This window comes from Leptodactylus fuscus, chromosome 3 (genome assembly GCF_031893055.1).
Source record: "Leptodactylus fuscus isolate aLepFus1 chromosome 3, aLepFus1.hap2, whole genome shotgun sequence".
Classification (NCBI taxonomy): Eukaryota; Metazoa; Chordata; class Amphibia; order Anura; family Leptodactylidae; genus Leptodactylus; species Leptodactylus fuscus.
In genome coordinates, this window is record NC_134267.1 from 62,896,945 (window position 1) to 62,920,567 (window position 23,623).

The following is a 23,623-nucleotide window of genomic DNA, read 5'->3' on the forward strand; positions in this document are numbered from 1 at the left end:
TCCTCCCAACTTTCAGAGGACAGAAAGAGGAACAAAATGTGCGGCGCTCTATGCGTGCCACGGCAAATTTAGCTATTTTTAAATTGACTCTGCCCATTCCCATCCATTTCTCTTTGTGCTCCCCACACAGTATAATGCCCCTCCAGTCACCTGAATATTATATGCCCCACATTATAATTATCTCCTCAAACTAACCCCACAGTATAAAATCTCTCTCATGGTAACCCACAGTTTAATATCCCCCTACCAGCTGCCACAGTATAATGTCACTCTCCAAATGATCCAACTGGGCAATTAGAGGGGGGACATTAAATTGGGTCAGCTGAAGAGGAACAGTTTACTGTGGGGTTAGATGGGGACCCCTCCTTCAGTTGCCCTCAGTTTAATGTCCTCCTCTAGTTGCCTCTATTTTAATATCCTCCTCAAGTTGTCCCCATTTTACTGTACTCCTTCAGCTATGTGCTCCCCCCACACGGTTTAGTGTACCCCTAAAGTTGCCCCCAGTATAATGCCCCCACCATCTTCTGCCAGTTTTATGCCCCTCCATCTGCCCCATGTAAATGTCCTCTCCATCTGCCCCCAGTTTATTGTCCTTCTTCATCTGACCCCACAGTTTATTGCCCCCTCTATCTGCCCTCAAAGTTTAATATCCCTCTCATATGCCCCCCAGTTTAAAGTGCCCCTCATATGCCAATGATTAACATAAAAAAACACTGATACTCCCCTCTCCTCGCTCTGCCACCGCTCTGTAAAGTCTCTTGTCCCGGAATGTTCAGGGAACTGCAGCGCGATGTGAGTGACGTGGTCACATCGCACCTACAGCTCCCAAAGCATGTCTCTGGATGCAGATGAGTTGAATCCAAGACATACTTTCCGCCGATCGGGACCGCAGAACAGGACCCGGAATCCAGGAGTGCACGCTGAATCCAGGACAGTTGGGAGGTGCGTAACCTCGTTCCTTCTCTCATTGTCATCTGTTAGATGTGTACCCTTGTTCTATCCATATTGAAGGACTTTACTGTACTAAGCTATCCACTTATAAATGGAAACAGGCAGGGTTTCTGTTCAAAATGTGTAATGGACAGGAACCTGTTCCTTAAAGGGGAAGTAAAGATTTATTATATAAAAAGTTCTTTAAAGGGGTACTCCCACGTCGCATACTTACCCGTCTTCGTTCCTCTAAAATCTTCTGTCTTCCGGCTTTGTCTCGTCATTGGTGGGCGGGGTCACATATGCAAAGCCAAGCGGCGAGATGCCGCTGGCCCTGCGTGCGCGCTCATACACCAGTCTACCATTCACAATGCGAATACAGACCCGACACCCTTCTGTTCAAAATGTGTAATGGACAGGAACCTGTTCCTTAAAGGGGAAGTAAAGATTTATTATATAAAAAGTTCTTTAAAGGGGTACTCCCACGTCGCATACTTACCCGTCTTCGTTCCTCTAAAATCTTCTGTCTTCCGGCTTTGTCTCGTCATTGGTGGGCGGGGTCACATATGCAAAGCCAAGCGGCAAGATGCCGCTGGCCCTGCGTGCGCGCTCATACACCAGTCTACCATTCACAATGCGAATACAGACCCGACACCCTGCGGGTCTGTATTAGCATTGTGAAGGGTAGACTGGTGTATGAGCGCGCATGCAGGGCCGGCGGCATCTCGCCGCTTGGCTTTGCATATGTGACCCCGGAGCGGAACAGCATCGCTTCTGCCGCTGCTGTCTTCATGCAGGGCAGAAGCATAGCGATGTGCCTGTACCGGCGTCTAACAGTCCCCAGCATCCGCCTATTACAGCGGATGCCGGGGAGTTAGATGCCGGCACAGGTGAAGCCAGCAACATCGGTATGTGCCTGCCCTGCATGAAGACAGCAGCGGCAGAAGCGATGCTGTTATTCCGCTCCTCCGCCCCCCCCCCCCCCCCCGCCCCGGAATAGCAGCATCGCTTCTGCCGCTGCTGTCTTCATGCAGGGCAGAAGCATAGCGATGTTGCTGGTTTCACCTGTCCCCCAAAGGGTAAACTACCCCCCCCCCCCCTCCAGGCTCGCTCCCGTGTACTTAGCCCCTCCTCCCTCCCCCCTGAGAGCAGGCAGACACATCACTTGACTCAGGTCAGGGCTGTGGCCACAAAAAAATGAATAAAGTAAGATAGTGGCCAAACAAAGCAGTTTTGCTGAAGCAATGTATTTAGGAAAAGTCTTACATTCACATTAATAAGCATTATAGATAGGATCCTTGTGATGGGACAACCCCTTTAATGCAGTAGAATACATACATGAGATCTATTACTTTATACATCAATAGATGGTTTTCACACACTTTTTTCTGATGTGTTTTGATGTGTCACACAACGTGAAGATCATGTCTTATTGCGACTATAAAGTGGTTCTCCAAGACTGGATATTAATAGCCTAAACATAGGGTAGGTCATCAGTATCAGATTAGTGGTAGTCTGATACACTGCACCCCCACCAACTAGCTAATATCTGCACAGTGTATGGAGTAAGGGGCAGATGGCTCTGTATAGAGTAGTGGCCAAAGAACACTATTGGCAATTCAACTCCCATTCATTCTGGGTAATCTTAAGTAAGCAAAATGTGGCAGAATTCTATCACAAACGAAGAATACTTTGAAAACACATAAAATATGGTGAATTGTAACTTCTTTTCAAGCTGCCAACTTCAAATGCCTACATAAACTTATCTGTAACCTATACAGAAAAAAAGCATGGCTAAATGTACAACATTTTAGATACATCATATACTTTCACATCACACTTAAGGTGGTTTAAGAAGGAGAAAGGTGTCTAAGATTCCTAGCAAGTTGCACAAAATGCAGTATGTTATCCCAGAATTCCCATTATATTAATCTTTCAACCTTTCCAGACAATATTTGGTTTTCTTGTGGCAACAGTAACTTCAGACCTATTGGTGGTCAATGTAGCTTCATAGCAACTGATGGACTGAGAGTTGCCTTACTGAGCCTTTCTTCTCATTGTCCAGGATCCTTTTGTATCGCAGGGAGGTCTCTAAACTATATAACTCTTATAAATGTATTTTCCGTTTTTTATGTTGAAAACATAATCTAGTAATGAGAACATTTATAACCAGCGACATAGACATGGGCTCAGAGGTGGCAGATACAATAGGACACTGATAACAGAAGTGGCTTATGATGTTTATGTGCCTTACCATAAATGTGAATTGGACCTTGAAGCTTCAAACAATGTTCCTCTGTATTTTGAATTCTGGATAAAATGTCACAGATCTGAGAGCTAATTCTATTTGACACTGAGATAGCAATAGCTTGTTTTATATGTGTTAATGTGGCTGCTATATCCTGGATAACTACAGATATAGCTACTAGAGATGAGCGAGTAGTATTCGATCAAGTAGGTATTCGATCGAATACTACGGTATTCGAAATACTCATACTCGATTGAGTACCACTTGCTATTCAAATGGAGAAGTTCGATGCAGAACCAGCATTGATTGGCCGAATGCTATACAGTCGGCCATTCAACGCTGGTTCTTCTCCTACCTTTGGAAGTCTTCTCCATGCAGCTTCCCCGTGGCGTCTTCCGGCTCTGAATTCACTCTGCCAGGCATCGGGCCTGGGCAGAGCCGACTGCGCATGCCCGCGCTACAAGAAAATGGCCGCTTTGAATGTAAGCGGCCATTTTCTTGTAGTGCTGGCATGCACAGTCGGCTCTGCCCAGGAAGATGCCTGGCAGAGTGAATTCAGAGCCGGAAGATGCCGCGGGGACGCTTCATGGAGAAGACTTCTCGGAAGATCCAGCCCGACCCTCACTCGTGGACTTGGTAAGTGTAATTTGATCGAATGTTGCCTATCCCTGAAACGAGCATTTTCCCCCCATAGACTATAATAGGATTCGAGTAGTCGAATATTGAACGGCTACTCGAAACGAATATCGAATATCGAACATTTTACTGTTCGCTCATCTCTAATAGCTACCCTTACATTAGCTCAAATATGAGAACTTCAATTTCTCAAGAAATCATGATGTGCTAACGAAATCCTTGACTGGCTGTAATTCGCAACACAACCAGTGGATGTTGACAAAGATACACATCATGTAGACATCTTGTACAAGTATTGTAAATCTATGTTGTTTTGAAAAGGTAGTCTTCTCTTTACACACATAACTAGACATGTTCAGCCAAGAGTAAAGGTAAAGAAGAATATATCTGAACTCCCAAAGTTGTATAGTCCAGAACACCACGTACAAAATGTTCTGGCTTATAAGAATGACCATTTCTTCCACAGTCAGAGAGTTTAGTGTTTTATTTCTGGATCAGATTGGTGCTATTATGTGTATGAAAGGTCTCATTGCTATAGCACGATATCCTTATCATTGGCATTAATACATTGGGCCTGTGCTATATTTTTTTTTCTCTTCCGTACGTCCAGAAATAGAGTACTTTGTTTTCATTAGGATTTATCGACCTTTCCAATCCTGTTTGCTGTGTTACATACTTACAAAAGACTCCTGTACAGCAAGTTCACTTGAAGGCTAATGTCTTGTAATGATAAACTTTTCTTTCAGTGCTACTTACATAGTCTATCGTCTGATGAACTTTTGTCCCAAAACTGACCTTTTTTCTTGGCAGGGCAATTATATACCTACATTTCAGAATAATCTCCATATGGTTCTGATTTTTGCTCTTGTGATTTCTGTGAAGAGATTATATTTGAAGTCACATAACACGGTATCCTGTGCAATTTTCCATAGAGGAACTGTGATAAGTAGTGAAGACTATATGAGCTTGTAGATGGCTCCTATATAGTTGAAAAGTGATGGTAATTTATCTGACCAAGGGAGGAAATTTTTAATTGTATATAATTAGTTATTAAGATTTATTTCATTGCAGTGAATGGAATAAAATAGAATAAAAAAGATATTTATTTTGCCTTCCAAATAAATAGAAGGAATATACGTGTATTAAAATATTTTTTAGATTAAAATATAGGTCTGGCCACTTGTGTCCACAGGCTGTTCCTGTTATTACAGCTCAGTCCAATTTGTTACAATGGGGACACAGGCCATGGACAAGAGTGGTATTTTTTCCAGACCTTTTTCTAAGCATATACAAGCTATTTTAAATATGGTTACAACCTTTGTTAATAGTACAACATATTAAAATAACATTAAATTATTCCAGGAAAAACTACATTTCCTATCTTTCCCTTTGCTATGCATAACATATCCTATATACTAGCTGTGCTGGAATTGCAGATATTGCAGGTTAAAAGATCCAGTGGGGGCCAATAAAAAGTGAAAGGAGTGGTGTGTTGTAAAAAGTTTCTTCCCAAAGTGCTTTGCACAGAAAGTTCACAGAGGTTTCATCTGCATACTATCTGCTTCAATTACACTCACCGGCCACTTTATTAGGTACACCTGTCCAACTGCTCGTTAACACTTAATTTCTAATCAGCCAATCACATGGCGGCAACTCAGTGCATTTAGGCATGTAGACATGGTCAAGACAATCTCCTGCAGTTCAAACCGAGCATCAGTATGGGGAAGAAAGGTGATTTGAGTGCCTTTGAACGTGGCATGGTTGTTGGTGCCAGAAGGGCTGGTCTGAGTATTTCAGAAACTGCTGATCTACTGGGATTTTCACGCACAACCATCTCTAGGGTTTACAGAGAATGGTCCGAAAAAGAAAAAACATCCAGTGAGCGGCAGTTCTGTGGGCGGAAATGCGTTGTTGATGCCAGAGGTCAGAGGAGAATGGCCAGACTGGTTCGAGCTGATAGACAGGCAACAGTGACTCAAATAGCCACCCGTTACAACCAAGGTAGCCAGAAGAGCATCTCTGAACACACAGTACGTCGAACTTTGAGGCAGATGGGCTACAGCAGCAGAAGACCACACCGGGTGCCACTCCTTTCAGCTAAGAACAGGAAACTGAGGCTACAATTTGCACAAGCTCATCGAAATTGGACAATTGAAGATTGGAAAAACGTTGCCTGGTCTGATGAGTCTCGATTTCTGCTGCAACATTCGGATGGTAGGGTCAGAATTTGGCGTCAACAACATGAAAGCATGGATCCATCCTGCCTTGTATCAACGGTTCAGGCTGGTGGTGGTGGTGTCATGGTGTGGGGAATATTTTCTTGGCACTCTTTGGGCCCCTTGGTACCAATTGAGCATCGATGCAACGCCAAAACCTACCTGAGTATTGTTGCTGACCATGTCCATCCCTTTATGACCACAATGTACCCAACATCTGATGGCTACTTTCAGCAGGATAATGCGCCATGTCATAAAGCTGGAATCATCTCAGACTGGTTTCTTGAACATGACAATGAGTTCACTGTACTCCAATGGCCTCCACAGTCACCAGATCTCAATCCAATAGAGCGTCTTTGGGATGTGGTGGAACGGGAGATTCGCATCATGGATGTGCAGCCGACAAATCTGCGGCAACTGTGTGATGCCATCATGTCAATATGGACCAAAATCTCTGAGGAATGCTTCCAGCACCTTGTTGAATCTATGCCACGAAGAATTGAGGCAGTTCTGAAGGCAAAAGGGGGTCCAACCTGTTACTAGCATGGTGTACCTAATAAAGTGGCCGGTGAGTGTATATCTATAGGGAAATAGCCGGCACTTTCGTAGGTATAATTGACATGCTGCAGTTTTGGAAATCGCTGCATTCCTGCAGCCAGTATTTTACCGCAAAGTGGGGATTGGATTAGCTAGAACCCCATTCACTTTCTGTGACTGTAAAACGGCAGTTATGCCATGTGGGGCCCTGGCCTAAGACTAAGAAAGAAAAATGCTAAATTTTACAGTATTAGCTAAGTGAATGAGATTCTGGTTAATCCCACCCACATGTTGCGGATAAAAAATGCTGCAAAAAAGCTGTGGGTTTTTTAAAAAAAAAATTTAGTTGTCAAAATGCAAGTATTTTTGTATTAGTTCATAAGAATGTCCTTTAGTGGTCATCTAAGTTATTAGCAAGCCAGGACAGACTTTGTGACTGTTAGTCCTCCCAGAGCCTTAGTGATCAAACCTTTATATTGTGATCAAAGAAAAAATGACATCACAGGTAAAATGTTGCAGGAAGTAGCTTGGAGGTCAGAGGGGTCCATAAATATGATGAAGTTGATGATTTCATTGTCAGATTCTTGGAGTCACAACATAGTGTGGGGTCTGTCCCTGCCTCCTTCTGCAGCGCTCCACTACCAGGTTTAAATCACCAAGTCTGCAAGTTATCCCCTTTTATTTTACATTGTTTGCATACGTGTCTTCTTTATTTCATCTTTATTGTACCCTTTTTATGTATATTAAATCTAGAATTTAATAATATTGTCATTTGTCTCTAATATTCCCCCAGTTCCAAAGAGTAGGTATCACCAGCGGTGTTACCCTGTTGTCTACTATTTGTGTATGGTCACTTTAAACGGATCTAACCATGGGTTTTATACCTAGAAAAATTGTTCTGGTTTCAAAAATTGTTCTGCTGTATTTGAATTTTTTAAAATCACCTGAAAGTGTTTTTAACTAGTGTTATCTCAGGTTCTGTTATAGCAAGTACTTCTTGGCAGCTTTCTTGTGATACCAGAACCACTTTTATAGGTGGTATAAAACTAGAGATACAGCCATTTTAAGTAAACACCCCCTTTGGTAAATGCTTCAGATCTGCATACTGACAGTACAAATGTGTATAGACTTTCCCTAGTCACAGCTCAGGAGAATGTTACAGCCTCTTTTATAGTAAAAAGGATGGTAGATGGGATAATGAAGTATAATTACAAAAATGGTCACCAAACACCTCCAGGCACAATAGTGGGGGGAAAAAAGTTACACTTTAATTCTCTGTGATATGAAAAAAAATTCAGTTGTCCCTGAATATGGCACCCAGAAAAGTTTTAAATGAATGGGAAAACCTAAAAGTATCCTTAAAGGAAAATTTCAGACAAAAAAACATGCGTTACAATGCTTAATAAAGCCTGACAAGCGTACACATGAGGTATTGATGCATGTTAATATTATCGGGGTCACTGTATTATTGGTGTATTACTAGTCCCTTGCTGGATGGCAGTCATTCCAACATTCTGTGATGCTTTTTGGGTAACTTCCTGTACTGACTCTTAAATGGCTCATGACAACTCTACGAGCTGCGGCCTAGTGGGAGGTAACACAGGATCTCTGTAATGGATCTCGATAATGGTGCTATTCAGGTAACTAACACTTTGAGAAGGACATATCGATGGCTTTTCTGGCATTCTGATTTTTATTTTTTTTTTGCCTGGAATGACTCTTTAAATGGGTTGTATTGAAGGGTTGTCCATTTGGCATTGACCACTGAAGTCGATGGTTGGCTGCACTGGTCACATGGTGTTGACTTGATGTTACTACTGCACTGGGGTAAATAAATCCAGGCCTAGAGTGGAAGTGACAATGCTGTAAATGGCAGGTAAGTAGTGCATATTTCTTATTTTAAAACACCTTGGCTATGTAAGAAAAATTGAACTTGGACAAGTCATTTATTTAGTTCAAGGGGAATGGAGGGAATAACTTCCCAGATTCTAGAAAATATAGTATAATTTGTCTAGAAATATTAAAGCCTGGATATCTGGTGGTATAACTCTCTTTCCGGTGTTTTGATCAGAAGGATGTATTTTTGAAGCACAGACAACCCTTGGAAGAAATAACATTCACTAACTCGACATAAAAATTAGACACAGAAGTATTTTATGTTCATAAAACTACAAACTGCATCTAAGACATCATTTTATGAAGTAATAAAATCCATCATTTGCGGAAATTCATTTGAAGTTGAGAACATGATATTCTCATTTTTCTCATACTCTAAAAATCATTTGGGCACTTTGGTCAAAGATATAATTATTCTTCTAAATTATTTTTCTTCTTCATCAATCAAAGTTGGGAGCGAATGTGACACTGAAAAGATTTCCTGAGTTTAGAATGTCCTGATATGTGCTTTTGTGTGAAAAATAGTCTGCATTAAAATATCCGATAATTAAAGGGGTTGTCCAGTCTCGGCAAATAAATATTATTGTTTTGTAATGTAAAGTTACACAATTTCTCAGTCTACTCTCTATATCAATTCATCACTGTATATTTCTAATAGCTTTTAGGACAAAAACTAGGTGCCCACCATGTTTATATTTTGTATATATGTCAAGGAATTCTAGTATTCTCATATACATCTAAATGCTTGTAAGCTAACAATAGCTGGACCATGCCAAAATAGTGTAGCTGTCGAATATGTTTGGCTGGTAATCAATGGACACAAAGTGTAGGGAGTGTTGTGGTGTAGGGAAGTTTTTTGCTGCCATACAGTCACTCATCCCCAACACCCACAAGGGTCAGTTATGGGTAGCCCATGCAAATGGAGAGAACTTGCAAACTCCATCCGGTTGTTCCCCTTGACCGGATTCTGACCAAGGAGGAACAGTGCTAACCACTTTGTCACTGTTCTGAAGAGTGTAGTCGACCACACTTTTAAATTCAACTGTATGTAAATGTAATAAAATATATAGATACTGCACAGCATAATAATGATAGGAATTCAGCTCAATAGAGATACATGGGTCTGTATCGAATGACACAAATGTATGTGCAATTGGAGCAATATACACCAACCTGCTGTAACATTAAATCCACCATCACTTCTGCAGCTACGTCTTCCCAGAGTTTATCATGGTGTCGTGTCCCATAAAGATGCACACGTCATTAACTGTGGCTCATTAAAGCAGGATACCTACTTCATTGCTCCATGGTCCACTCACATACCCATGAGGTCAGATAGACCACCATTCCGTTCAACTCCTCCTGGCTGTTATCTTGCTGCAGGGAAAAAAACGGGGCCCATGGGATTCCCATTCTGACAATCGGTGAGATCAGTGTATATAAATAAATATATATTACAGTAATATTTAAATTAACTCAGAATCTATGCTTGGATACAAAAATGGAAACATACATTACACACAGATGGGTTCATGTGTTTTACTGTACATCTGAACTTTGCAACTATGCTGGCAAAATGCCCACAATAAATCCTACAATATATGTCAGAGCCAAAATAACATTTGCATTTGATATATACATCACTCATGCATTAAATCACATAGGTATTGCTTTACATCCCTACAGCTTTATTTCTGAGTGATTAAAGGTTTCAGTAACATGGAGTGTGCAGGAGAGCCGCAGGGCCTGTCTTGCACTATTAAGTCATCTCATTATACAGCATAATCAGAATTATGCATAGAAAAGAGAGGTTTACGTAGCAATGCGACCCCTATTAGTGTTCAGAGTTTTGCCACGCAGAGGGACCTGGTATTTGTTTCCACTGGACAATAACTCACCCCAATGCCATTCCTTAGGAGAGGGCAACACTGCATGCAGCACCCGACAGAAAAGTAAAGAGGATCTCATCTACTTACAGCCTGTATCTTATACATGAGATAATATACTATACATATTTTATATGAGATGTTCAGCCTTAAGAGATTTAGATACACCAAAGTGTGCTGAAGTAGCCCTTCTGCTGGAATTCCCTACTATCAACTTGTATTAAAGGGATTCTATCATTGCGAAAACTCATTTTTAACTAATCATACATTTGCATAGCCTTTAGAAAGGCTATTCCAGACATACCTTCTGTTTAGTAATCTTCTCAGCTGGTTTTGAATTAGCCCGCTTTTATTGATATGCTAATTAGCCAGCAAGGTGCACTCCAGAAGTTCAATGAGCACTGTGTGCTATGTGTACACAGGGGGCGGTGAGAGCAGGGATGCTGCTGCTGATGATGACTCATGAGCCTCCCTGCTCTCGCCTCCCCCTGTGTACACATAGCAGACACTGCTCGGAGTGCATCTTGCTGGTTAATTAGCATATTAAGAAAAGCAGGCTAATTCAAAAATGGCTGAGAGGATTAACATACAAAAGGTATGTCTGGAATGGCCTTTCTAAAGGTTATGTAAATGTATGCTTAGTTAAAAATGAGTTTTCTCAATGATAGAATCCCTTTAAGAGGAAAACTGCTGTCCCATCCACATTTCTCCTACAGTGGCTCTTCTTTATATCAGGGTTTGTAAAATTAAAGATGGCCATTTCTGACACACCAGCAAAAAGTGTGCAAAGGGCCTTTTTCTGTCTTTAAGAGTCCTAGAAGTCTCTATGTTTCTGAGTAATAAATATAAACTTTTAATATATATTTAGATTTTTTCATCCACTATGAGAACAAGGAGTTTTCTTTAGAAGTGGTTAGTTTTTGAATAGGGAATTATGGGATATTATGGTGCCCTTTTTTGCAGCAAACATTTGCCACAGCCTTCGTTCTACACCTCGCATGCTACATTGTTCAAATGAATATATACAAGAAATATGAATAGGGCACAAAATATAGGCAGATATCTGAATTATATTGAAATGTATGTCAAAATCTGGCTAAACTACCCACAAAAAAGTTTTAAAATTGTATTTTGGTATAAAACCATAAAGAGACATAACAACAAATAAATACATACAAAAAGGGGGAAAAAATGAAGGAGAAGTGGGCCGGCTGGGGATGCCGTGGCCCAACATATTCATTATAACTTAGACCAATTTTCTGCATTATCACAAACTGGTGTAGATCAAGATTCTGGATTACGGGAGTGCATCTGAGTTATCATCCATGCCCTGTGTCTGTCGGGGGTCTTTATTAAGACTGTCATATGAAATGCCAGTCTTAATAATTCTGCCCCATTAATTCTACCTAAGGCTAAGGCCCCACATTGTGGAAACGCATCCTTTTTTGTTGCAGATTTTGCTGTATTGTTTTTTTAAGCAAAAGCCTAGAATGGATTGAACAGAAGGTTGTAGTAGAAGTACTTCCTATATACACAGTCCAGTCACCTGTCAAAATCCAGTATAACCACCTTTCATAGAGTGGACCACTGTGAGACGTGCAGAAAGAGAGGGGATGTTGGAATTATGTTCACTGGGATGTTGAGCCATGCCAACTTCTGTGCCATGTCCAGCTGTGCTAGGTTACGCGGTTGAGCATTCATCCATGGCGCAAACAACACGATCGAGGTGGTCCCACAGATTCTCGATTGGGTTCAAGCCTGGGGAATTTGCTGGCCAGGGGAGTATGGTAAAATCATCCTGGTGCTCCTCGATCCACACACGTCGCATTGTCCTGTTGGTAGATGCCATCATCTTGAGGAAAAACAATTCACATGTAGGGGTAAACATGGTCTGCAAGGATAGATACATACTTGTGTTGATCCATCGTGCCTTTCACAACGATGAGTGCACCCAGATGGCTGATGACACGTGCCTTCTGCAATTAGTTATTTAGCGTTGATGTCAAAAGTAGGCGGTGGTTACATTAATATGACCAGACTGTGTATTTCCCATTCCCTTTGTAGCCATTCCTGGCTGTGGCTGAAAAAAACACTGTAAAATTTTCAAGAAAATAATGCTGTATATGGGGCCTCAGCCTAAAGTTGTGAAGTTCATTTTGAAAAATGGTGTTTGAATATACAAGAGTGGTCTTCATCATACATTGCTTTCTCTGGAGTTAAATATCCTTCATGCCTATTATATGGCATCTGCATGATCTTTATATATCACATCTTATAGACTGACTTGCTTTTTTGTATTGCTAACTTGCTATAGCATAGTTAAAGTACATTACAATAAAGCTCTTCTGCTGTTACTACTTGTATCCTACTTGAAGTACACAATGTAATACAATGAATGATGTCTCTTAAGTTTTACATAATAATACAGCAACTGAGTATCTGTATCAGTTTTATTTTTAATTCAATTAGTGACATGATGTCACTTTATTAGACGAGAATTGCCTTTTAGTGTTTACAAGACTCTGCCGGTTAAGTGAGAACTGGTTGCTATTGCTGGTTTTTATTATATACTCCATTTACTATGGCAGAATATATTTTGTTTGGAAATATCCGTCTTTTCTGTGAACAAATGACCAGACTTCATTAAATGAAGATAAAACTACTGCCTCTAGTACTTACTCCCAACAATTTCTCCGGTAGTACTTGCCATATTCTCTGTAGAGAGAGTCCTGTTAGCAAAAAATGAAAGAGGTATTCCAATCACAAGGATCCAAACTGCTAGTATAGATCAAAACATTTTTTTTCCTAAATATAAAAACAATACAATACAATACAAATTCTACTTTGTTTGCCTGTTATATCAGATTAATTCTCCCCATTCTTTCAGGTGACATCACTCCCTGCTCTTAGAAAGGGAGGGGGGCTGAGTTCTCTGTAGCAGTCCTTCTATCACATTTGCTCTGCTATGAGCTATGTCAGCTATCAGGTCAGCTCATTACAGATTGCTGATAAACTAATAAGGACTCTTGGACTTCCTCAATGTCTGCTATCTATGTATGTAGATACTGAGATAACAGTGTAATGTTCATTGCAAGCTTGGGAGTTTTGTCTCACTTTTGTTGCCCATCAACAGCTCTAAGCCCACCACCAGCTTGTCACAGAAATAAGGAAGTGAGAAGAACTGGTGAGATGCTGTTGAGTGAGATGAGAAACCCTATTTAAGTAATAAGGCATGATGTGTACATTCTATCTAATCCATGCCAATTATTTAACGGAAAATAGAATTAAGACCTTCTATGCTTTAATGTGGTCATTATTACTTATAAAGTTCTGTTATGATCTTGAATGGTTAAATTGGAATTCCTGTTTGTGTGTTTGGGGCACTAGGACACTAAGACACCTAGGTTTGACTACCAGTATACCCCCCCCCCCATAGTTACACCTTCGATTACATCTGTTAGACGATTGCCCACTTAATGAAATGGCTGTAATTCAATTCTACATTTCTCCTATGGCCATTTCTTGGAATTTCCCCCCACTTACACCTGGACAATAACAACAGACTGCTGCAGGTTGCAAAAGTCAGCTCATGGTGATCAACAGATCTTTATACCAATGAGATCTTACATCTTCACTGTATCTATGACTTATCAGAAGATCATTTAGGTAAGTTCACATTCTCCCAAGGCTTGGAGGTGTGCTGTTGAATTGTATAATAATGTGGTACTAACATTAAACCTCTTTTAACTAGGATAATCCAGATTTCCTCTCAGCTGTGCAAATATGTGATCATTTTTGACAGATGTCGCTGGATGGATAAAAACATAAAATTATGTAATCAGTGCGATATATCAAATCATCACTAGACAGCATAATCTGGTTTAATTAATTCATTTGGGAATTATTCATTTAAATTGACCGAAAAATACCACATCTCCAGAATGACATCTATCTAATCCATGCCAATTATTTACCGGAAACCAGAATTAAGACCTTCTATGCTTTTTAATATGGTCATTATTATTTATAAAGTTCTGTTATGAGAATCAGCTCTTATTGAACTTATTATACATTAGGTATACATAGCTAGTTTATAATAAGTTGTAAGCCCGACCTAAATATGTCCTTCATGGACTCACAACACAATGTATCAAAATCCGTGAATTCGCTTATAAACGCTCTATAGCTAACAAATACCGAGAGGCAGGATATTAACTCTTGACGCGGTAGTATCTGGTGCCAACGAACTTTCACAATATTTTCCCGCCCTCTATTTAAGTAATAAGGCATGATGTGTACATTCTATCTAATCCATGCCAATTATTTAATTGACCTCTCTGCCTCTGGTTCGCCTTGTGGTTCGGAGGAGGGAATCCTCTTGCACATTTTCTGGGAGTGTGCCGTACTCCAGTTTTAGTGGACTCCTGGCCAGAGCCCGGCGCTAGCCTTCCTTGTGTGTTTGTCCTTATCCGTTTTTTTGGGTTTTTTTATGGATACTTGTCTTTCTGTATGTTTGTCCCTTATGCTCTGTCTTTGTTCCGTCCACCCGGACGTGATACTATGTATAATTTGATGCTTTGGGCTGCTGCTTTTCGGCCGTGTTGTTTTATTGTCTTGTTTTGTTTATTGATAATTTTTTCTTAAATAAAGAATTTATTAAAAAAAAAGTTGTAAGCCCTTGCGGGCAGACCCTCTACCCCAATGTACCAGTTGGTCATTGTTGCAATTGCAGTTGTTTTGTATATTTTGTGTAAGATGGAATTATTATATAGGACTATGGAATGAATGGTGCTCTATAAATAAATATTAATAATTGTATGCTGTCTACTATACTGCCATATACGGTAATATCCTATTAATATTATAAATGTGAAAGTTTGTGAGTTTGTGGGTTTATGTGTTTGGATGTTTGCATGTTCGGATGTTTGTTCCTCAATCACGGAAAAACCGCTCCACCGATTTGGCTGAAATTTTCCACAAACATAGTCATTACACTCGATTAAACAATAGGCTACTTTTTGTCACAATAGCGCACATACGTTTGTGCCAGGACCCCCACAAAACCCAAACTCACACCACCATCTCTGCAATCTCACACACTTTGGACCATAGCAAGCCACAAAATTCATATTGCCCTCTACAGCCTCGCCCCTAACCCCACACAATCACATATACATATACTTTACCTCTTTGCCCCTCACCTTAACGATTCTCCAGGAGGCGCTCTTTAACGCTCCGGAGCAGCCATGTTTGCCGACCCCCACCACTCTGACAATCCGCGACACCGCCCACCCATGTCAATACCCCTAGGCGGTCTAATAAATGCAAAAAAAAAGTTTAAAAAAGTAAAAAAAAAATTAAAAGGATAAAAAATTTAAATCACCCCCCTTTCCCTAGAACACATATAAAAGTAGTTAAAAACTGAAACACATACATGTTAGGTATCCGCGCGTCCTAAATCGCCCGCTCTACAAAGTTATACAAATATTTTTCCTGTTCGGTAAACGCCGCAGCAGGATAAATGGTCAAAAGTGCCAAACCGCCAATTTTTCACTGTTTTGATTCTGCTAAAAATTTGAATAAAAAGTGATCAAAGCAATAACATTTCCCGAAAATGGTAGAACTACAAAGTACACCCATTCCCGCAAAAAAAAGACGCTCTATACATCCCCGTACACGCATGTATAAAAAAGTTACGGCTGTCGGAATATGGCGACTTTTCAAAAAATAATTTTTTTAAACAGTTTTGGATTTTTTTTTTAGGGGTCCAAATGTAAATAAAACCATATAAATTTGGTATCCCCGGAATCGTAACGAAGCACAGAATACAGGGGACATGTCATTTTGGCTGCACAGTGAACGCCGTAAAACCAAAGTCCGTAAGAAAGTCGCAGAACTGCATTTTTTCTTCAAATCCACCCCATTCTGAATTTTTTCCCTGCTTCCCAGTACATTATATAGAATAAATAATGGTGGCATCATGAAGAAAAATTTGTCCCAGGAAAAATTAAGACCTCATATGGCTCTGGGATCGGAGAAATAAAAAAGTTATGGGGTTTAGAAGGAGGGGAGTCAAAAACGAAAATCAAAAAATTCCATCGGCGGGAAAGGGTTAACTTCAAATACTTCTGTCCCAAAGTCACTATGTAAAGTTTCTCACAACACCGTATAGCAGCTCTAATACAAATTAACTTCAACACAAAAGTCTCACGTATTCTCTGAATTACAGCAAAAACAAGATACAATGTTACATTTCATATCCCATACCTTATACACAGTACAAAAACCTTACCCACGCCTGTCTATACCCACTTCTACAATCACCGCAGACGAAGTCGCGGGTACCAGCTAGTCTAAAACATAATTGTAAAATATTGCAATCTGAAATGAAAGGCTAATGCCGATTAAAGTACTTTTTTATGGAAATATCCTTATCTATCAAGAATTTCATGCTTTCCGAATATTAATACTTTACATATGTGTTAGTGTATTATAGGCACAAAAAGGTCCCAGCTTTTGTCATGCTATTTTTTGTGTAAACATTGTGTGCAGTAATGCGGGTGTGAAAGGCAGCCAGGAAGGGATGCCTCAGATCAACCAATTTCTTCTAACTCACAAAATAAAACTGGAGTCAGTTATAGCTAAAACCTACACCAGTCCCCAACTGGTTCTGATGGACAGGATCTCCTGCGATATACTTGAATTATTAAGAGGCAGGAGTTTCTTATTGTAGCTCATCTCAAACCAGCTCACAAAGGGAATAAGACCAGCACCCAAATAATGAGACTTAATAATTCAGCCCCAGTTTACAGTATATAGAAAAATAAACTACGTAACCCGGTAGTGCAAGATCTGGAAAAGAATTCCTGATCTTTGAAAACTTTGTCATATTTGTTATAGGATGTTCCCACATCACATGTGATAGCAGGAGTGATTCTTTGGCCTTGTTTAGACATCAGAAAATCAAGTGGATTTTGAGGCAGACATCTTCCTCGGATTCCTCTTTTTTTTTCAACTTCCCAACTCTATTCATTGGAATGCCAATGTAGAAAATCGACATTCCCTCATGGCTTTCCATTGCTGATTCGACTAGGATGAATCCACAGCAAGATCGCGCAGGACACTTTTTTTTTTTTTTTTCAGCATACTGCAGTGATCTCTGCCTTCTATTGAAAACAATGGAAGGAAGATTTAGGGCAGAGTCTGCCGCTGTGGAATGGAACCCGCCATGAATCCGTGCCTGCTAAACATCTATTGGGTTGTGGATATATTATTCTTGCTGCCAGAGTTGATGACTCCAATTCTAGATGCTGTTATCAATAGTGATCACAGCATCTAAGTGGTTTGGTGGTCCTTTCTTCTCATCCCTCAGTCAACCCACCAATAAAATATTGGGGATCTAAGAGGATGCCATGGCAGTCAGAAGCCCTAACAACAGCATCAAGATTATCTTGTACGGATGCCTATTGGGTCCTGGCTGAAAAAAACCTAATAGACATATGCTGAAATGTACAAGGTACAGCAATATAGAAGTATTGCACTATATTGTACAAGTGATCTAATTGTTCAATGTTTTTGCCGCTCATGGCACTGTAAAAATAAATAGATTATTAATTAAAATATAAAATAAGCTCTGATAATGTTTCTAATATCCATTAAATAAAAATAGAACATACATAATTGGTATCATGGTGCATGTAAAACTAGCATAATACATTATATAAATAAGCTAGAAACATATGATATCGCTGAAATCATAATGATCCACTGAAAAAAAGTTGCTATTTAATTTTACCCAGTGTAAACATCATAAAAATAAAAGTAAACACAAAAAATAATTATAGAATTGCAGGTTTTTATGTAATCCTCCAAAAACCATTGATAAAAGCTAAACATTACATACAATATTCCATGTACGCCAAAATGGTGCTATCTAAAATATAACTGGTCAAACAAAAATAATACCTTATATAAATATTTTGAGACAGGAAAAAGTTATGGCTTTTGAAATGCAGAGGTGTATTTTTAAAGTGGAATTGGCCAGCTCTATGTTACCAAGGGTAGACAACCTTCACGCCAGGGGCGTAACTACCGTGGTAGCAGCAGTAGCAGCTGCCACAGGGCCCGGGCCATTAGGGGGCCCGGTGACAGCCGCTACCGCTGCGGTTTTTTTTTTTTAAGTCCGTTACGGGCCCTATTCACTTGCCGATCCTGGCTGGGCCGGGATCGGCAAGTGACACTGCGGGGCCCACAGAGGCTATCATTATACTCGGGGGTCTTTGCAGACCCCCGAGTATAATGATCGGCGGACCGGAGAGGTAAGGTAACATAAAAAACACTGTTACTTACCTCTCCACGATCCTGCCAGGCCTCCGTCATTCGTGTCTGACGTCTCTGACGTCACATGACCCAGGCCAGCTTCCCGGGTCATGTGACGTCTGACGTCATTAAAGCTGGACAAGAGCGGCAGCCGACAGGAACAGGTAAGCAACTGTCTCTGTTCTTTTAATGGTTTTAATCCCCCGGGTCTCCGATTATTATACTCTGGGGTCTTTTCAGACCCCAGAGTATAATAAATGTTTATAGGTGTCCACAGTGGGACATATGGGGACACTATGGGGGATAATACTGTGTGTGCAGGGGACACTATAGGGGTTAATACTGTGTGTGCAGGGGACACTATAGGGGATAATACTGTGTGTGCATTGGACACTATAGGGGTTAATAATACTGTGTGCATTGGACACTATAGGGGTTAATACTGTGTGTGCATTGGACACTATAGGGGTTAATACTGTGTGTGCATTGGACACTATAGGGGTTAATATTGTGTGTGCATTGGACACTATAGGGGTTAATACTGTGTGTGCAGGGGACACTATAGGGGTTAATACTGTGTGTGCAGGGGACACTATTGGGCATAATACTGTGTGCAGGGGCCACTAATGGACATAATACTGTGTGCAGGGCTTACTAAGGGACATAATAGAGTGCGGAGGAGGGGGTCAGTCGAGGTCTTCGGCATCGGTTTGGGGAGGGAGGGAGGGGGGGCCCCATGTCAAAAGTTTGCCACGGGGCCCCGTCATTCCTAGTTACGCCACTGCTTCACGCTACACCTGTTGTAAAAGTACAAATTCCAACAAGCATATGAAGAATGCCCCCTAGTACTAGTCTATGGACAAGTACAGTCAGGAGGGGCGTTCCTCACAGCTTTGCGTCATCGCAGGGCGGTAAAGAATGCCCTTCTGACAGTACAGGGCCATGGACGAGTATTTTTTTTTTTTTTATGTAGATTGTGAGCCCCACATAGGGCTCACAATGTACATTTTTCCCTATCAGTATGTCTATGGAGTATGGGACGGAAATCCATGCAAATACAGGGAGAACATACAAACTCCTCACAGATGGTTTTTTGCCCTTGGCAGCATTCGAACTCAGGACTCCAGCGCTGCAAGGCTGCAGTGCTAACCACTAAGCCACTGTGTGGCCCCCGGATATGGGCGAGTATTGTTAGGGGGACATTCATCACAGCCCAGCTAGACTGTCAGGAACGCCCTTCTGATAGTACAGGGCAATGGACGAGAACTGTCAGGGAGACATTCATCACAGACCAGCTAGATTGTCAGGGACGCCCTTCTGACAGTATAGAGCTATGGACGAGTATTGTCAGGGGGACATTCATCACAGACCGGCTAGATTTTCAGGAACGCTCTTCTTACAGTGGGCATAACGGAACCGATATCTCCAGCCCCGGGACACACAACTCAGTACGCTGTCAGCTTTCTAGCAGTATGTAAAACCGCATGTGTCTGAGGACATTGAAGGTCCTCTTTATATGAGTAGAGTGTGCTCTTTGTGGTATGTGTAAAATACTGAATAACTATTCTTTCATTTTCATGTTTTCACATATTTTATGATTAAAAAACCAAACTGTTATTGTTACTAAATTTCTTAAAGTCCACATATGGCCCTATTAAATTATCCAGTATGTATAATATGGAGGTCAGTGTATAAAGTCTTTCATGTTGTCTTTTCAACAACATCTTAACTCCAAATTCCAAATGTCTTATGTAAAATGTCTACAATTTCTAATGCAGAGACTAAAAGCATGTTTGGAACTCCTGTATGTATTTGCCAATAACCGTGCTACTGTTTTATTCACATGTTTGTGCTGGAGCAGGATGAAGAAATGCTAGCAGGAGATGAGGAAGCTTCAAGAGAAATGGAAAACGTACTAATAACCCTGGAAGAGCTGCGTTCCCAGAACAGTATCCTTTCCATGCAAACTTTAAACATCTTATAACTAGAGATGAGCGAACACTAAAATGTTCGAGGTTCGAAATTCGATTCGAACAGCCGCTCAATGTTCGTGTGTTCGAATGGGTTTCGAACCCCATTATAGTCTATGGGGAACAGATACTCGTTAAGGGGGAAACCCAAATCCGTGTCTGGAGGGTCACCAAGTCCACTATGACACCCCAGGAAATGATGCCAACACCTCTGGAATGACACTGGGACAGCAGGGGAAGCATGTCTGGGGGCATCTAACACACCAAAGACCCTCTATTACCCCAACATCACAGCCTAACAACTACACACTTTACACACTCAATACCACCTCTCTGACAGTAGGAAAACACCTTGAAACATGTGTATTTGGCACTTGCAGTGAGGAGAGCTTGTCACCAGCAGTGAATTTGGCCCTTGTAGTAAGTTGAGGTTGGCACCAACATTTGTTTTGAAAATCAGGGTGGATTGAGCCTCTAACCAGCAGAGTTTGGGCAAATTCATGGTGGAGGGAGCCTCTAAACACCCCAGTTTGGGCAAATTCATGGTGGAGGGAGCCTCTAAAAAACCCAGTTTGGACCAATTCATGGTGGAGGGAGCCTCTAACCAGCCCAGTGTGGGCAAATTCATGGTGGAGGGAGCCTCTAAAAAACCCAGTTTGGACCAATTCATGGTGGAGGGAGCCTCTAACCAGCCCAGTTTGGGCAAATTCATGGTGGAGGGAGCCTCTAAAAAACCCAGTTTGGACCAATTCATGGTGGAGGGAGCCTCTAACCAGCCCAGTTTGGGCAAATTCATGGTGGAGGGAGCCTCTAAAAAACCCAGTTTGGACCAATTCATGGTGGAGGGAGCCTCTAACCAGCCCAGTTTGGGCAAATTCATGGTGGAGGGAGCCTCTAAACAGCCCAGTTTGGGCAAATTCATGGTGGAGGGAGCCTCTAAACAGCCCAGTTTGGGCAAATTCATGGTGGAGGGAGCCTCTAACCAGCCCAGTTTGGACCAATTAATGGTGGAGGGAGCCTCTAACCAGCCCAGTTTGGGCAAATTCATGGTGGAGGGAGCCTCTAAACAGCCCAGTTTGGACCAATTCATGGTGGAGGGAGCCTCTAAAAAACCCAGTTTGGACCAATTCATGGTGGAGGGAGCCTCTAACCAGCCCAGTTTGGGCAAATTCATGGTGGAGGGAGCCTCTAACCAGCCCAGTTTGGACCAATTCATGGTGGAGGGAGCCTCTAACCAGCCCAGTTTGGGCAAATTCATGGTGGAGGGAGCCTCTAAAAAACCCAGTTTGGACCAATTCATGGTGGAGGGAGCCTCTAACCAGCCCAGTTTGGACCAATTAATGGTGGAGGGAGCCTCTAAACAGCCAAGTTTGGACCAATTCATGGTGGAGGGAGCCTCTAAAAACCCCAGTTTGGACCAATTCATGGTGGAGGGAGCCTCTAACCAGCCCAGTTTGGGCAAATTCATGGTGGAGGGAGCCTCTAACCAGCCCAGTTTGGACCAATTAATGGTGGAGGGAGCCTCTAAACAGCCAAGTTTGGACCAATTCATGGTGGAGGGAGCCTCTAAAAACCCCAGTTTGGACCAATTCATGGTGGAGGGAGCCTCTAACCAGCCCAGTTTGGGCAAATTCATGGTGGAGGGAGCCTCTAAACAGCCCAGTTTGGGCACATTCATGGTGGAGGGAGCCTCTAACCAGCCCAGTTTGGACCAATTAATGGTGGAGGGAGCCGCTAAACAGCCCAGTTTGGACCAATTCATGGTGGAGGGAGCCTCTAAAAACCCCAGTTTGGACCAATTCATGGTGGAGGGAGCCTCTAAAAAACCCAGTTTGGACCAATTCATGGTGGAGGGAGCCTCTAACCAGCCCAGTTTGGACCAATTAATGGTGGAGGGAGCCTCTAAACAGCCAAGTTTGGACCAATTCATGGTGGAGGGAGCCTCTAAAAACCCCAGTTTGGACCAATTCATGGTGGAGGGAGCCTCTAACCAGCCCAGTTTGGGCAAATTCATGGTGGAGGGAGCCTCTAAACAGCCCAGTTTGGGCAAATTCATGGTGGAGGGAGCCTCTAACCAGCCCAGTTTGGACCAATTAATGGTGGAGGGAGCCGCTAAACAGCCCAGTTTGGACCAATTCATGGTGGAGGGAGCCTCTAAAAACCCCAGTTTGGACCAATTCATGGTGGAGGGAGCCTCTAAACAGCCCAGTTTGGGCAAATTCATGGTGGAGGGAGCCTCTAACCAGCAGAGTTGGTGGAAATCAGGGTGGAGGGAGCCTCTAACCAGCAGAGTTGGGGGAAATCAGGGTGGAGGGAGCCTAGTATTAGCAGAATTGTGCAACGCTTATGGTGGATGAGTATGAGGATGCGGAGGAATTGGAGAGGTTGAGTACAGACATGGAGTTTCATGTTGGGGTGCTTTACACAGGTGGGCACAAAAATGACGGCTCTACCCAGTGGTGGTTCATTTTTATCAAAGTGAGCCGGTCGGCACTCTCAGCTGACAGACGGGTGCGCTTGTCAGTGATGATGCCACCGGCTGCACTGAACACCCTCTCAGATAGGACGCTGGCGGCAGGACAGGACAGCACCTCCAAGGCATATAAGGCAAGTTCAAGCCACAGGTCCAACTTCGACACCCAATACGTGTAGGGCGCAGAGGGGTCGGAGAGGACAGGGCTGTGGTCGGAAAGGTATTCCCGCAACATGCGCCTATACTTCTCACTCCTGGTGACACTAGGACCCTCCGTGGCGGCACTTTGGCGAGGGGGTGCCATCAAGGTGTCCCAGACCTTAGACAGTGTGCCCCTCGTTTGTGTGGACCGGTGAGAACTTGGTTGCCTACTGGAGGAACTGCCCTCCCTGCCGCCAACGTCACATGCTGGAAACATCTCCATCATATTCTGCACCAATTGCCTGTGGCAAGCATTGATGCGATTGGCCCTCCCCTCTACCGGAATAAAAGACGAGATGTTGTTTTTATAC

General features: G+C 42.1%; 1 protein-coding gene across 1 annotated transcript in view; it reads left to right on the top strand.

Moving 5' to 3' along the window:
• The window catches only part of SMYD3 (SET and MYND domain containing 3), a 476,506-nt gene that overhangs the window by 386,172 nt on the left and 66,711 nt on the right, over nucleotides 1–23,623 (top strand). Inside the window, exon 10 of the mRNA XM_075267716.1 lies at nucleotides 20,530–20,617. Coding sequence (XP_075123817.1) covers nucleotides 20,530–20,617 — 88 coding nt within the window. The remainder of the gene's footprint in view (nucleotides 1–20,529; nucleotides 20,618–23,623) is intronic.